The sequence below is a fragment of the Cebidichthys violaceus genome, unplaced genomic scaffold (assembly GCF_023349555.1).
Source record: "Cebidichthys violaceus isolate CVI_PGR_0920_01 unplaced genomic scaffold, fCebVio1.0.p SCAF_13, whole genome shotgun sequence".
In the NCBI taxonomy this organism is placed as follows: domain Eukaryota; kingdom Metazoa; phylum Chordata; class Actinopteri; order Perciformes; family Stichaeidae; genus Cebidichthys; species Cebidichthys violaceus.
The window spans coordinates 4,889,694-4,906,248 of record NW_027176296.1 but is presented as its reverse complement, the minus strand read 5'-3'; the positions used below and the strand labels follow the sequence as shown (position 1 = coordinate 4,906,248).

Below are 16,555 nucleotides of genomic sequence, written 5' to 3'. Positions count from 1 at the left end.
CAAAATAATACAACAACAATAAATATCCATGACCATTAAAAATGCAATATGAGGAAATTAGTGACACATTTTGTAACTCCTGCAGGCAAATCTCTCTGATGACTCATATCGTGCACATTGCTTATTTTTTTGTGGTATTTTTTGTTGTTGATGTTCATAGGACCCTTAACTAAAATAAAGAAACAAAGATGCAAACTAACACACACATGCACACACATACCTCTTTGTTGGAAGTATTTGCCAATTAGCAAGTTGCGGGGTCGGAGTGGTAATTAGGCTTTCCGGTCGGCTGGTGTCTGTGTACAGCTTAGCTGAGACAGGTCCGAAGCTAAATGCCTCGCTATTTGTCCAGCAATTATGTCAGGTCCCCATGTCATAGTACCGACGTGACCAATTAGCTGTGCCAAGCTAAAGTGAAAGAGGGGGATTATGGCAGAAGAGATAGGAGAGGATGAAAAAGTAGACAGAGAATGGGTGTGGGGGTGTTCGTGGGGAGCTCGTAAGAGGGGGTGAGTGAGGGATCGTCTGCAGGGAATAAGAGAGAATAAAGAGAGACAGAGTTTGGCTGTGGAAATGAGGGGAAGGGGTGGGTAAAGAGGGTTTGAGGGAGCGGATTTCTTCTTTTTTTTTCAACGTCTGTGTGATCATGTTTTGCATTGATCCTCGTCCTGACCGACATGTGGCTAAGACATGCTAATGCATGCAATATTTATGCTAATTCCGCCTCACTGACCAAGAAGGGATAAGAAATTGATCTTAATTGACGTCTCAATATTATATGGCATATTTTGATGAAACAGGCATGCATACAATCAATATTCTCCAGCTTGGAGTAATGTGACTGTGTGAATGTGAATTCACATGTGAATGTAGGAGGTATACAGTGCTCTTGTTCATCTTGACATTGGTCCATATTTTATCTCAAACTGACATATACTATGTATCGAGCACTCGAGGAGCACCCGCTATCTGGGTTATTCAAAACACCTCAAAACCGATGATGTGGTCCCCAATCTGTCTCAGGATACATGCAGTAGTCATGGTTATTTTTGTTTCTTTACATTAGGTTTTCTCTGCCAAAGTGGTGCCAAGAAAATGCTGATTATTTGTCCACGAAATGCTGCTGGACCTTCAATACAGTGTGTCCATCATCTCACAACAACAGTGGAGAAAATTTGGGGAGATCAGAGATAAATGTATTCTGCCTACTGCAACACAGAAAGAACCCACATAATCCTCTGTTGAAAGTTCTCCGAGCGCATCTAGGGGGGAGCGCTTCAAAAATATCTGCCCTACCCAGACACCGAGACCAACCGTTCCAAGGCTCTGTTTAATTGGACAGAGAGAGGGAGAAGAGGGGAGCCAGGGGACAAGGTGAGGGGCGGATGAGGTAGAATCTATGATCTGAGCATCTTTCCTTTTTTTGCTGGAAAAACAAGACTGTTGGCTCAGTGCCTGCAGAGATGAGAGGAGCTCATATAAATTAGTGGGCTTGAAAGACAATATGGGAAGCTTTAGTGTTGCATGGCATTGGCATGGCTCTGTGCCTTGCAAACTTTTGCCCGTTTTAAAAGGTAATTTTCGGGAAATTGGATCTGATTTGGAATTAGCCAGCTACATTTTGCTTTTCCTCTGATCAGATGTGCAATTTAACTCAGGCTATTCGCAGCTAAATTTGGCAGAATACTTAAGGATAGTGGTCTTTAACTTGGCAACTAAAGGAGCATTAGAAATAGATGAACTCTGGGTAACTTCTCCCAAGGATCAATATCCATTCATCAGATGCCTGTAGCTATAAATGATGAAAGACAGCATTACAAAAGATATTTTTACAGACAGTGTTACTCTAAACACCCTCAGGCTTTTCCAGGGCAAGGAGAATGATGCAGGCTAAACCTTTTTGAAAGACAAACATCAAATCACAGAGCTTTGGATGAAAAATGAACAATATCTTCTTACAGGTTCACTACACTCAGCGCATAGTGATATGCAGATTTAAATCTGGGAGTGTGGTATGTTTTTCTGAAGCAGTTAGTTTTCTGAACTGAGGCCTTATCGTGCCACTTCATCAACAATACATGGTATTATGATAACTGCTGAAAAATTATATAAAGTTCTGGTCATGATTACAGGAGTGAGAGACGGCCATACATGGAAACAGTAAAGTGAATGTGTTTGTCTTGGGCAATTACTCGACTGGATAACATGTGTGCGGTTATGTGTTGGCATTGTACCTCATGGAAGAACTATTTACTTTACGTTCACATGGATGAATTATCAATTCAAAACACAACATAAAGACTCAGGAGATCGGGTCACATTTCTTAAATAATTTAATTGCAAAAGGGTATTTTAAAAATATTTCTACAAGAATGCATCATCATTTTTTTTAGTAATTTGTTGTGTATGTCTGCAGCATTAAATACATCGTAATGCTTTTCAAAGAGGAATTAACAATTGCATTTCTCAGCACTTTACTCCGTCCCTCTCGCAGATCACTATACACGTACAGTACTCTCTGAAACATCTCACTTCCTTGTATGAAGAGGGGGTTTTCAAAAGTGACCAGAAGACAGATGTGGATTGAGCTTGTTAGAAGATAGAAGAAAAGACAGTACTGTATATTTATTTAAAACAAACAACTGAAGAAAAGAAAGTTAGAAGGTTGTAACTGATGGGGTTTCGGGAAGGGTGGGTGTGTTTGACAGTCTTTGGAGGATGCAGAATAGGGAGAACATTGGAAGGAATGTTGGGAAAGTTTTTGAATCCTATTGGCACACAAAGAGATAACCACATCTGACAAAGGCTAAACTATGCTGATCAAAGTGTCTCTGTAATAAAAAATGGCTATCCTCTTATTTCACACACTCTCTCACACACTTAAACGTAACAGTCTATCTTAATTTCAGCAACGGGTGCAGTCAGAAGTTTCTTTCCTGTTTGTGAATTTTAAATATTAAACACTCCCACAAATGTGTGAAAAATCCAGTTAAAGAATAATTGTTTGCAGTTGATGTGGGAGCAGTTTAATCATTTTAAGATGCGCAACAGTGCCAGTTGAGCTCATCACTCACGGCCGGTTGACTTTAGTGAACACAACTCCAGACCCCACCGCACCATGTGCACCTCATCAATAGTTCAAGGAAGCTCCAAAGCGCTGACATTTTTAAGAGTGGGAATGTCTGCCATCTGATTGTGTTTAGCTCCTATATGCCCCCCCTGCTTTATGTTTATGCTCATCAGCTGTGTCTTTTTTGGTGCCACATGCCACTTTGCAACAGAGGGGCTTAGCTGATTAAATGATTGAGCTGAGGGCCGCTGGGAGTGTTATTGTATATTCCCGGGAGACTTTAGGTGAAAGTGAGCTTCTGATTGCATTAATTCTGGTCTTTTCTCGTCTAAAAAAATAGACTCTGTCAATCTTTTCCTAACAAAATTATGTTTTGCTTCGGGGAGAAACTAAATAATTCTACCGAATGAGATCAAGACAGATGTTTGCTCATCTAAAAGGCTCTTTTAACACTTTTTCATTGTGATAACAAATCTGACGTTACATGCGCTTCTGACCTTCAGCCATTGTAGTAAAAATCTGAGCTGACAACAATTTAAGGATATAATACTTCCTGTATAGTTTGTGTTCACAAAAGTTAAATTACTACTTGATTGTGTACTACAAATGTTACGGGTTAGTAAGCCCTTGCAGAGTGTACGAGCAGTAGTGAAAACATCCATATGTGGAATATGATGAGACAATATAAAACTGGAAACACATTGTTGTTTTGCATAATATCCTCCATGGCTTTTGAAGGGACTTGAGAGAGGCTGACAAAAGTAATATGGGAAGACACACTGCATGGCCGCTAACATCACGCTATCATTACACACCTAACTAATAATATTCACATATTGCATTGATCAGCTCCAACCCAAACAATATGGAGACTGTCTGGAAGATCACACTAGTGGTGCAGCCCCATCCTTTAATCCAAACACCTTAAACACCCCTCTGTTAGAAGTGCAAATAGTATGGCGTCCGTGATGCAGCTGCTATCTTTTAGGATGAGGTGGTCTGCAGTTTTTGGCTTTCTGCGTGCCAGGGCTGTTGATCCTGCACTGTACTAATCACGCAGCAGCCTGAGCTGAGACAGGATGATTGCAGGCCCGACAGGAAATGAAGAGAGATAATGATAGGTCAGCCAGCCGTATGTCTGCGCTCACTGCATGCTCGTATCCTCGCAATGCCAGATTGGCTGCTGCATTAATCGACCTGACAGACAAGGACCAATAGGTTTCACTTGACAGCTCTGGACTCTGATGAGGATCCTGTTGCAGGAGGGCAAACAGCGGGTCTAGCTATGCAGCTCTGCCTCTACGGTCATTGAAATGATTGGCAGGTAGGCTGCATCATCTTTGGACCATCCTCCTAATAAGATTGATTGGCAGGATCCCATTGTTGGAGGTGATTGAAAATAGGTGAAATTAATAACTATGTAAGCCACATTTGAGTGGTTTGAGGGACGTTGAGATTTGAAAAAAAAATATGCCTAGAAGAACTGCTAAGTGCTTCACAGATGAATGAGAATGGATTGGGGAAGCTTAATATCCAGTTCAGGTGGCACAAACAAACATGAACACACAGACAGTCGCACAACAATGGACGGAGAGCAAAAGGGTGACATGTTGTCTAAACATGGGTGTTGTTCATCTCTTCCTCTCTAACTCCTTTACGCATTCTCTCCCTTCTTACTTTACTTTCTGTTAATTTCACTCTGAATCAAACATGTCACAACAACAATTACGTTTTGTCAAAACACCATTTTTCTTTTGTTATTTATCGTATTTTTGTTACAAAACATGTACAGGCTGTTTAGAACAACAACAAAAATACAATATCCAATTTATATGCAATTTCTTTTGTTTAATAATCAGCAATTCATAAGGTGAATCCTCTTGGAGTTTCTCTTCCTTCTGATTGTTTCAAGTCCTTCCCAAATACAGTCCATCTGGGTGTTGGTAGGGAGTGCGGGTTGGTGGGCGAGGTACAAATAAATACATAGGGCAGGATGTCAAGAAATTAAAACAAGAATTTTGATTATTTCTAAATCCAGATAATAGTACGTAGAAAGTAAGGTGTCCATCATGGTTTCTCTCAGTTTCTGCATATATATATATCCCCTAAGTAAATTTTTTTTGGATTCAATAAAAAAGAATGTTTAACAGTTGTCCACAGAATATAGCGTAATTGTTTCAGATATATTTGCTCCTTGTCATGGTTCAGTTCATGCGTTAATTTTCCATGGTGGCAAATAGCGTAAGCTGTATTGTACAGTATACTTGTGTGCAACTTGACATACTCACACATCCAAGCACACTTAATCACACATATACGCACACATGCGCACGCACACATACAAAAACGCACACAAAAGGCCGAGTGGTCTTTCTATAGTGTTGCCACAGTCCTTGTCTCCCCTTAATCACATTAAGTGTCCAGTGGGGGTACTTGGGTTTGACCGGCCATTTTGAAACCACAAATCTCCCAAAAATGTGTAAGAAAGCCAAAAAAAAAAATGAAAGAAAAAAAGGTTTGTGGACAAACAAAAATAAAACATTTTATCTGTAAAAACACACTTGATGAGCAGGTGATCCCAAGTTCTGGAGCTATCCTGAGTCACTTCAGGTCAGGGTGAAGAGGTCATCTGGTGACCTTTTGAGGATTCAGCAGCCAAAACAAGGGTCCAAAAATGTGACTGCCCTCCTTTGACCTATTTGACCCCTGTCATCTTCTTGACCTTTGATCTCAGCCCATCATATATCCTCTTTCACCACCTCACCCTTCTCCAGCAAGTGCCCATTTACATTACACACCTTCAATATGAAGATGGAGAACGACACACACGTGCACAGTAAAACAACTTCTATCAGAGAAAGAATTGTCCTCTATCTCCTGTGGGTCCAAAACACCTCTGCTTTTTGTTTCGTCTTTTTGTTTAGTTTTTTTGTGTGTGAACCTTTCGTTCACTTTTTTTTTCATACCAGGGCGTTCTTTCTTTACTATGTATCACGTCCATCAAAGCTGGGTTGAGAGGTCACAGAGAGGGGCTCTCGAGTGAGGATCAGAGTGTGACATTTCAGTTACAGGGCTAAGGCCAACCTCACTAAAACACACATGCATGCAAACGTCAACCCACACCAGAGCTGGTGAGGCACGCATGGAATATAAGGGGGGGTAACTCTTCCTCCTCTTTCAAAAACACACAAATTCTGATTGGATGGATAAAGAAACAATGAGGAATAACAAAAAAAGCAGGATCAGGAAATGGAAGTGGTAGTGAAATAACAAGAAAAAAAAATAGTCAGAGGCACTGCAAGCCAGTTTCATAGCGTCTAATTGGCAGAGATGGGTCAGGCAGCTAGGGTTTTCCAATGGCTCTCTCTGGCACAGTTCCTCCCCCCTTTTCCTGTCTGGCTGTCCTTCGACTGCATCGGTCTGTTTGTCCTGACGCTCACACCTGGACAGGAAGTGTTTGGTTCATCTGTAGTCTCATGTCCTGAATGCTACCGAGAATCTTCTTCTGATGGCCGGCCAACGTTACCCCTATCCGAAGCAAGTCCCTGTGGAGTGAGAAGAAAAGGAGAAGAAAATAAGAACAGGTGGCTGAGTCATAAAAAAAAAGACAAACATCACATGTTCAAAATTGAAGTGCAAATTTCACTTTTCACCTACAAGTAATCACATGCTCAACCAGGTGCGAACATGGGCAGCACCTTGGCAATCACCCATAAAATGGCATCCAGAGGGTATGTCAACAAAAAGGGAACACTCATCCAGCTATAGTGAATGGTCTTAATGCAACATACTTCTGTTGCCCGGCAGGTGGGCAAGATGAGGAGAGTCAAAGAGCCATAATGTGATAGTTAATGATTAAAGAGCAAACGTAGCTACTGTTCGGCAGCTGGCAGGCTTCACAGAGTCTACACCAGCCTGCCACTTAGCTATAGAAACGGGGAAGCAGAAGATCTTTTTTTTTTGTTAGATACTAAACAGATTACTCAGTTAGGGGCCTGTCATTCATACTTAGAATGGGTCTGTGTGTCAGTAAATCAGCTTTAGCTCAGCCACTGTTGCTAACCACATTCCACAGTGCTCAAAAATATCCAGGAAAAACTACCGCAAATAAGACTGTAAAGTGTAAATTAGTCTTATAGCCGAGGGCTCACAGCAGCTACGGTGTAATCTTTAGAGTAAGTTGAATGTGCAGTGGGAAAATGTGAAATGTTGACATACTGTAAAGTTGACATTACTACACCCTGGGAGAAAAGGCCTGGGAGAGTGCACCTGCTTTGGCCGTCATTAGTCAGTCAGCATAATCTAATCATCATGGCCATGTTTGTTTAACGCCGTACAATTATATCACGAGAACCTCTCTTTTCCGCTCGCTTGTTTGATTTCCCCAGTCGATAGAAGAGAGCGGACGGCGTCTGGGGCAGCAATTAGCTAACTGTTGGGGCTCTGCCACAGTCTGCGTCCTCTCCGTTCAGTCACACACACACACACACACACACACACACACACACACACAAATACTGGTTAATCTAATATTACACACAGACACCATATACTCTGCTTGTCTCAATGACTCTGTGGCCCCATCCATTTTAGTACAAAAGTGTGCACCGAAACGCACACATGAGCAAGCAATCACATACACACACACATTCAGTACGTGCGTGTGCTCACACACACAAATCCACACTGCACATCCATCCTCTCCAAAGCCAAATAAGGGTGCATCACCGCAATTTCACGCAAATAAATGGTGTTTTTTTGTTTTTTTTCATATTTCGCCACCCCCATCAGTGCAGCGATGGAGGATGAAATGATAATAAATGGGAACCATTAGAGGAATTACTGGCCATTAAGGGCAACAGAGAACCACAGTACACCACACCTGTCAGCCTGGCCAAATTGAAACAAATTACCCCCACCTCCATTGCCTATTATGCAGCTAATGAGGATAATTTATTTATCATTAGAATCGTAATTCATTTATTTGATCATGTCTGGCCTCCAATTTCCATGACTTCCATTACATCATTTCCTGTTGGTAAACACAGCAGAAGGTGGATGATCGTCAAGGTCAACTGGAGAACGTAGTTAAGGAAGCAGCGAAGAGTGCTTGCTGAAAAATGTTTTTACTCTGGTAAATTGTGTATCTGTCGATTGTGTATAAGCTTCTGGAGCAGGTGATTCGCCTCAAGGACCCTGAAGCGAGCAAGAAAGATTGTAGCCGACCCCTCTCACCCTGGACAGAAACTGTTCATGCCCCTTCCATCTGGCAGGAGGCTGAGGTCCATCAGGACCAAGACCTCACGACACATGAACAGTTTTTTCCCATCCGCAGTCGGGCTCATTAACGGAGCCCGGGACCCTCACTGACTCCGTCATCCCAAGGACAATTTCCTACCGGTCACTCCCCTGCACATCACTTCTAGGTTTCTTATTTAAATACACTCGACACTTTTACATTACACTGACATCTCACATGTTTATAGTCCTGTTATCTGTTCGTTTGTGCACTTTATTTATTTATATTTCACTTTATTTTATATTTTACTTTATTTTATATTTTACTGTAAATTTTAATATGGTTCTACTTTGCACTGTGTTGATTGTTGATTGTTAAATGCTATGCACCACCCATCATGTCAAATTCCTTGTATGTTCAACTTACCATGGCAATAAACGGTTCTGATTCTGATTGTTATTAGTCCCCTCATGATTACATAATCCTCCCCGTTCAACAGCAAACCTCTCCTGATTGATTACCTACCAAATTATAGGAAAAGCATGGAGGATCTTGTGGTTTAATGTTTCGATCTCTCTTGTCAAGTTGTGATTGCCAGTAAATCTTCCATTTTCCTTTTTTAAGCTATAGTGTTCTTTATGTCTACATAAATGCTGGAACACATAACAGTAGATGGCATGATACAGTATGTCTTCAAAGTATGATTTATGTCCGTGCCACACAGAGTATATATATGAAATATCTATTAAATACATTGTGCTTTAATTTTTATTCTTTACATCTGTTACTAATTTGATGTCTAATCGGAGCCTCTTTTCCACATCTTATCATGTTTAATTTCGCAATGAGACCAGTTTTATTCCCTCAAGGTCAATCTGTATAACACTAATTTGCCTCTCAAACTCAGCACAGTCAATCAATTTATGGCTGATTAGCTGCATCCACTCCCTCTCCACTCACTCTGCTGTCATCTGGGCCACCAGGTCAAAGGAAGCAAATCCGGCATTGACGAAGTTGTCACGGTAGCGGCTCATCTTGATGGCGTCCAGCCAGTCCCCCACAGTGGTGAAAGTGGTATAGTCTGGCACACAGCGGTCAAGCAAGGGCTGGGAGACCCTACATTGGGGAATGGGGGAGGGAGGAGGGAGAAAGAGAAACAGAGAGAGAGAGAGGTTTAAGGTCGTCACTCTACTGCCTCTACCGGCCAACCTCACCCCCAAACGCCCCCCATTGAGCGCCACCTCTCCATTTCTCCACCTCTCCTCCTCTCTTCTCCTCTCCTCCACATGTAAGGAGTTGTGTGCAGGGTGGGTGGGTGGGGGGTCACTTTTATGACTGTGGAGAGACTGGCTGGAGGCTTGGGTGGTGGGTGGTGGATGCTTGCACTGAAGCTGGTGAGGCAAGGTGGTGTGTGTTCATATAGCAGATGTCAAATCTTGACTACACACATTGAAATATTACAAGGAACCACATCAGATTTAAAATTAAGAAACTATAATAATTTGCTATAGTTACAACAACAGCTGCCATAGTAACAATGTGGATATTTTTCTTAATCAAGAATGCATTTCTCTGGCAGCATCAGTGATGCAAGAATGTGCCATGTTTCCCTAAAAATGTCTGGATTGCTCACTTCCTGTTTGTTGGCCCTTGTTTGTCTTGTTTCAGTGAGATGTCACTGTGTTGCATGGGGACTGACATAACAAAAATAAAAAAATAAAAAAATCCCACTTGAAATTCAATCTTAGAGTTTGTACTGAGTTGCACTTTCAAACCACATGCAAGTGTGGTTTAAATCTGATCTGGGAAGTTTGGATTTCATGCGTTTTTTCCTGGTCAGCTGAAACCGGATTTGGTCTCCCTGTATGAACATAAGTTTCACTAATAAGTTATAAAATTGCATGCTTTAATGTACATTGTCTGAGAGTGTTTTTGAACGTATATGCACATGTTCTTACTGGAACGCCATCCGAGGTTGGCTAAACAAAAGGGTAACACAATCCCACAGAGGTCGAAATGCATTTTGGGAAAATGCTTCATGATATCTGTGGAATGTAAACACAGATGTCGTGAACGTGTTTGTGGCAATAATGGAAGGAGTTACTCACAAACCTTCATGTGTGTATTCCTGAAAATTTGTTGGAGTGTGTTTTGCATGTTCCTGCACACCTGTTGACAGCCCTAAAGGGCCTTTTTAAAGAACAAAGTAACCCCTGGGCTGATCAATGCTGTAGATAGAGAGGCCACCTTGGGAGTTTTAATAAAACTGTGCTACAACTCAGAGAGAAGTGGAGCGGATAAACAAGGGAGGAGATGAAGGTGGAGGGGGAGACAGGGAGGTGTGGTGAGCAGAGTGGGGAGAAACAGATGAGGGAGCAGGCAAAGAGAAAGAGCGCCACTGTCTCCCCTCCTCTCTGCTCTGTTGATCCCTGTCATCCTTTTTGATGGCATTAGATTCATTAACAATTAAAAGAGGAATGGAGAGAGAAAGAGGGGGAAAAGAGAAAAGGCATGGAGGGGGAGTTAATAACAGTGATACAGAGGCTCCATTGAGTGGTGTAGATGGAGGGATTTTTAATAAGGCTTGTGCTTCGGGAGCCCAAGGCCTCAGGCCGTTGTTAACGCCAGACCCTGGCTTGTCTTAATAGAGTATTGTTAGTCCTCCTTCTCTAAAATTGGCTTCAAAAGGGTCCAGACCGTTGCTGGCCACATGTGAGCCACAAGCAGAAACACAGCAGGAAAGTTGAGTAATATTGTTCGCTAGTTAGTGAGACAGTTACTGGCCTAATTTTAAGGTCTACGGTTGGGACAGTCAACTTTTTTCCAAAGGGTTAGGTCTGTTAAACTGCTCTGTATTTTTAAGAAGTTTAGAGAGTGTGAATGTCTGCATTTACAGCATAGACTCAACAGTAGAAATTAAGCACAGATGGTGCAGGAATCCTAGCATCACCAAACCTCAGTTGCACATTCCACTTTACACCTACAATGCAATATGCAGCCATGTCAAGTGCACATAACGCACACAACCAAAGGACTTTCATCCCAGACAGTGTTAGCTAACCTCTAGCCACCCTTCAATGCCGACCAGGACGGCGGCATCATCTCTCACTCCTCCCTTGTTAGGTTTGTCGGCAGGAGGCCACCTCTCCGCTGGCCCGTTTAAAATCTCGTTAGTGGCTAATTAAATGGCGCTCCCGTCTTCTTTTGCATCGCCTTAATCGAGCTAATTAACCGCAAGCTTAATCTTCTAAGAACGTCACTCTGGTGGCCAACCGAGACCCTGGTGTCCCCCATGAGCCTAAACCAGGATTGTCTGCGGCCCTCCCTCAAGACAGAAAGACCCTGATGCAGTGACAGATAGGTAGGTCATCCCCCTCTCTATCGCTCCAACTCCACCACCTTCTATCCTCCAAATTCTTTCAAGGAAACAGGTTGTGGAGGAAGGTAGTGCAGCTAAATGTAGATGTGACATCATTGATTAAGCTCCCAGTTGGCAGAGGAGATGCTTTAAGAGCTGTATTGAGTGATGGTAATTTGGATTTGCATAATGGCCCAGGCTGCATTTGTGAGAATTAAAGAGTTGTATGGGAAGAAATCTGCACTTTATAGGAGTTAGGAGATTGTTACAGCTGACTCACGTACACCGTATTAACTTGGATAAGAAATATTTGCACAATGGAAATCATTATCGCGGTTGCTCTGGCTCAGGTGCAAATGAAATTGCTCTGCCAGTACTCTCACGGCTGAAAAGTCAAGTGACTTCATTCAATAAACGAATGACCTATTACTGTAATCTATCACAAGAGTCAGCAGGTCTCCTCAACATATGACCTAAGAAGACCATAGAAGATTTTTAGAAAGCAATCAGCACTAATGTCTATTATGCGATGACCATAATGTAACATTATTGCCCTTTACAAAGATCACTAATCCACTTACTAAAATTCATCAAGAACCTCTAGAGAAACTAAGAGAAACAGCATCATAGTTAAAGTCGATTTCTATAATCACCAGCTCCACTGAGCATACACAAGATACGACATTTGCATTGAAGCTTAATTTGATAGGGCTTTACTGATACTGAATGTGACCCATATACTTTTTTTTCTATCAGAATCATATGACAACTTACCCGGTGGACTGTGTGCTGTTGGTGACCACCTTGAGGCTGGCAGCATTGCGGATAAGCTTGTCTAGTGTGGCCACAATCTGGGCGAATTTGGGTCGCAGGTTCCTCTCTTTGACCCAGCAGTCCAACATGAGCTGGTGCAGTGCTGTGGGACAGTCCATGGGTGGGGGCAGTCGATAGTCCTGCTCCACGGCATTTATCACCTGAGAAAGGACGATAGAGAAATCTCAATCTCTTCTAATCACAGAGTGCGGTGTAGAGGCAGGATGGAACACAATGAGAGAGATCGGTCGATGGAAATAGCAAGTGAGGGAGGACAGAAGAGGATGAATGAGGGAAATGATGGAGTCAAAGATAACAGGAAAAATTATTTCGAGAATGCGTAGAAATAAAGGACAGAGAAAGATTAGTTTGAGTGGTAGTTGTGTCTAGGTATGTCGAGAGAGAATGGCTTTTGTGCAGAAGTGGTTGAAAACTTTTACAATTTTAAACATGCATCTAGTGCAAAATGCAAATGTTTATGCTGGATATTTCAGTACAATTCCTTGGAAATCAATAATATATAGTGTAATGTCACATAAATTATGCATATATCACGTAATGGAAAAATAGCCTTGTATCAGCTTACATCTTGATTGCTCATGTCCCAGTATGGCCGTTCGCCATACGACATGACTTCCCACATGACAATGCCGTAGCTCCACACATCACTGGCCGAGGTGAACTTCCTGTAGGCAATCGCCTCAGGAGCCGTCCAGCGAATGGGTATCTTCCCTCCCTGTGGATATGCGAATGAGTAGGTGAGCATGAAATACTGGAAGGATGGAGCACAAACACAGAATCACACACATACAAGAGGGAGAGAGAGGGTGAGAAAAACACAGTCTAAGGGAAATGTTGATGCACACACACATGGGTGCATGCTGTACAACCCAAACACCATGAACGTACAAGGTTAACACAGTTACAGAAAATGATACGTACAAACATGTGAAGCTAGAAGAATATTTAACGTGCTACAAACTGTATTTTTCAATATCGATCTATCACCGGCGTAGAACCCTTTCATACACAAAACTATCTGACAAATTGAACTCTAGGTGAGGTTATTGGTATTGCATGTCAGCGCTGTCTCACAAAGTAAAGAAAACACTTCCACATTAAATAGACAGATAGAAGATAATGTATTAATCTCCTTGGATTCAGGTGCCCAGTATATTAGTATTATTATTAGTATATATACATTTTAGTTAAATTACTATAAATTATAGATAATTAGAACGCCATTGCTTCCTTGCCATTGTAACATATTCAGAAGGTTTTATTTGAGTTGTACAGCGGAAGAAGAGAGCCCTTTCGGTCAACAGACCCAGAAGGATAGACTGCTGTATACAGGCCAACGAGGTGGCTTTTATTATTTTAGTATCCTGCTTTGCCAATTTTACAATTTTACAGTTACAGTATTAAACAGAGTATAGGATCAAGAATCAGTCTTTCAAAACAGACATGCCAGCAATTTGTCGGCAAAGGATATTGCAAAATGTCTGTAAAGCTGGTTTGGCTTCAGTACAAACAACGCAGCAGCATGAACAAGTTAAAACATGTTTTACAGCCATCAAAGTGAATGTACTATCGTGACTCGAAATGTCATTCAAATGTCTTTCAGCTGCATTTTTTTTGAATTATCTTATTTTTTCCACTTTCACCTGTCATCGACAGTGAGGAAAAAAAACCTCCCTTTCTACCCATAATGTCACATGGGAACAGACTTGACACATCTATTTTTTTAATATGCTCATACTTGGCTATGCTGTGGATTAATTTGTAAAAGGGGCTAAAATTAACATAGTTGGTGATGTATCGATGTTAAAACAGTACATGTAACACCTTTAAACATTGATTCCAAACATGAATACACAAACTCAAGCACATACACACACTTTTACTCTGACTCACCAGGGAGCTGGTGTAGGTGGGGTCTGTGGGGTCATCCTCAAGGAAACGAGATAGGCCGAAGTCAGACACCTTACACACAAGATTACTGTTGACCAAGATGTTACGGGCAGCCAGGTCTCTGTGCACGTAGTTCATGTCTGACAGGTACTTCATGCCTGCTGCGATACCACGCAGCATGCCAACCAGCTGGATCACTGTGAACTGCCCATCGTTGAGCTGGCATAGGAAGAGAGAGAACGGCAAGGATAGATTGGATAGTAGATCAAGGTTGCATGTTCAAAGGAATATATGTTAGCCTCCCTTTTACCTTTATTTGTCCTACCTATTTTTATTTTTTGCAATGTCTTTTACAGTACTTTCTTTGCATATGCCCTCTTTCCTGCATCTTTCATCTAATATCACTTCACACTGTAACGTCTTTCTCTTTGCTACCTATCCATCCTCAGTTCCTCCCTTACCCTTTCTCTGGCAGACAGTGCATGATGTGACTTTGAGGCAGTGATACATTGGAGACTGAGCTCTTTTTAAATGTCACCAATCGCCTGAGAGCGGTATATGTCAGATAACCATTGTGGGCTCTGCAGCAGTGCTTAAGAAGACCTTTCATGGCTCCAAAGAAAGTGAGATAATTAAAAACAGATTTGGATGGGCAAATTTGCTGGGGTTTTTTCCCTTACCCGTAGAAATGAGTCCAGTGCTCCATTCTCCATGAACTCAGTCACAATCATCACTGGCCGACTCTTGGTCACCACACCTTCCAGACGAATAATGTTGGGATGGTCAAACTGGCCCATGATGGATGCCTCAGACAGAAAGTCTCGCCTCTGGCGGTCAGTGTAGCCCACTTTGAGAGTCTTGATGGCTACGATGATCTCCCGGCGCCCAGGCAGCTTTAGGCGACCGCGACACACCTCCCCAAACTCTCCTGCGAGCCCACGTGAGCCAGGCAGAGAAACGGCAAAAGAAGGAGAGAGAGAGAGAAAGAGGGAGGGGAGAGAGGCATGACGGAAGAGTGGAGGAGAGTGGGGGAAAAGAGGGGAGAGGGGACAGTTAACTGGTTAGAATCAAGGAGCCAGGGAAGGGTAGCAGGAGGGGTGGGACAGAGGGAACTGCAAGATAAGCCAGGACTCTAGGCCAGTGTCAAGGGATGGTGGTGATGGGGGTGCATACAATGACTTTGTGCTGTTAAGCTACGGATTAAAAGAAACAGCATGTTTGAGGCATAATGATGAAATGTGAGAAGATGAAGAGTTGAAAAAAAACCGCATATGAAATGTGAAAGAAAATGGTAAAAGCAGGGTGACAGAGTGTGAGGAGCTGAGGGGGACAGAGGAGGAGAGGGGGGCATGTATTTGGTGGGGGGAGGGGGGTGCTATGCTTCAGAGTGACTAGAGAAGCGGGCACAGGAGGAGGAGATAGGTGGAGACAGAAGCTTGGGGGTTCTTGGGGTGGTGGACGCTTTACGTTTAGAGTCTACACCAAGCGTGTGCAAGAATGCAAGAGAAATCAGGCGATGTGAGCCATGTGGGGGAAGTCAGGGGAAGGTGGGGCAGGGGATGGATGGGGGGATGGAGGGATGGATTGAGGAGGGGGGAGAGGAGAGGAGGGGGACAGGGAAGACAGGGGTTGAGGGTTCGTCACTTTGAAGGCGAATGCTGGGAAGCGACGGGTTTCAAGTAGTGGCCTCAGAAGTAGAAGAACTGTAGTAGTAGCAGTAGTAATGGTAGTAGCAGAAGCAGTAGTAGGGAATCCCATCTCTGCCATCACAACGTCCTCCATTTTGGCTCAGTACAATGCTAAGAAAACTCAACCTCAATTGGCACAGTCCTGCAGCTTTTGAGCAGAGATATTACTATCAAATATATCATAAACATAAAATACTTTACTATCTACAACATATCAATTTGGGGAGGGTTTCTAAAGGAGGGGACACAACCACATAATGCCAGAAACAGGGGTTACATGTAGTTATCCAGTAGAAGCACTCTTTAATAAAGAGGTTCTCAAGACACTAAAAGGTGGGCAGGGTCAGAGACTACCAGTCCTGGACAAGAAATGTTTTTTATATCTTAAGCCCCATGCAGACAGAAATCTATATTTCAGAGGGATGCAGGAGATAAATATTAGCCATGCTCCTTGGTAACAGGAATTGCTTTGAACG

At 42.5% G+C, this 16,555-nt stretch overlaps 1 protein-coding gene across 9 annotated transcripts in view; it reads right to left on the bottom strand.

The window, feature by feature from the left end:
- Positions 1 to 2,315: 2,315 nt before the first annotated feature.
- The window catches only part of LOC137870334 (ephrin type-B receptor 3-like), a 61,517-nt gene continuing 47,277 nt past the window's right edge, over positions 2,316 to 16,555 (bottom strand). For 7 of the 9 annotated variants that reach the window (XM_068707483.1, XM_068707487.1, XM_068707485.1 and 4 more), the window contains exons 11-16: positions 15,072 to 15,319; positions 14,395 to 14,610; positions 13,067 to 13,216; positions 12,442 to 12,641; positions 9,270 to 9,425; positions 2,316 to 6,615 (exon numbers count right to left, since the gene is read on the bottom strand). In XM_068707483.1, coding sequence (XP_068563584.1) covers positions 6,507 to 6,615; positions 9,270 to 9,425; positions 12,442 to 12,641; positions 13,067 to 13,216; positions 14,395 to 14,610; positions 15,072 to 15,319 — 1,079 coding nt within the window. In that variant the 3' untranslated portion in view covers positions 2,316 to 6,506. The remainder of the gene's footprint in view (positions 6,616 to 9,269; positions 9,426 to 12,441; positions 12,642 to 13,066; positions 13,217 to 14,394; positions 14,611 to 15,071; positions 15,320 to 16,555) is intronic. The other 2 variants (XM_068707491.1, XM_068707492.1) reach the window with 1 other exon arrangement.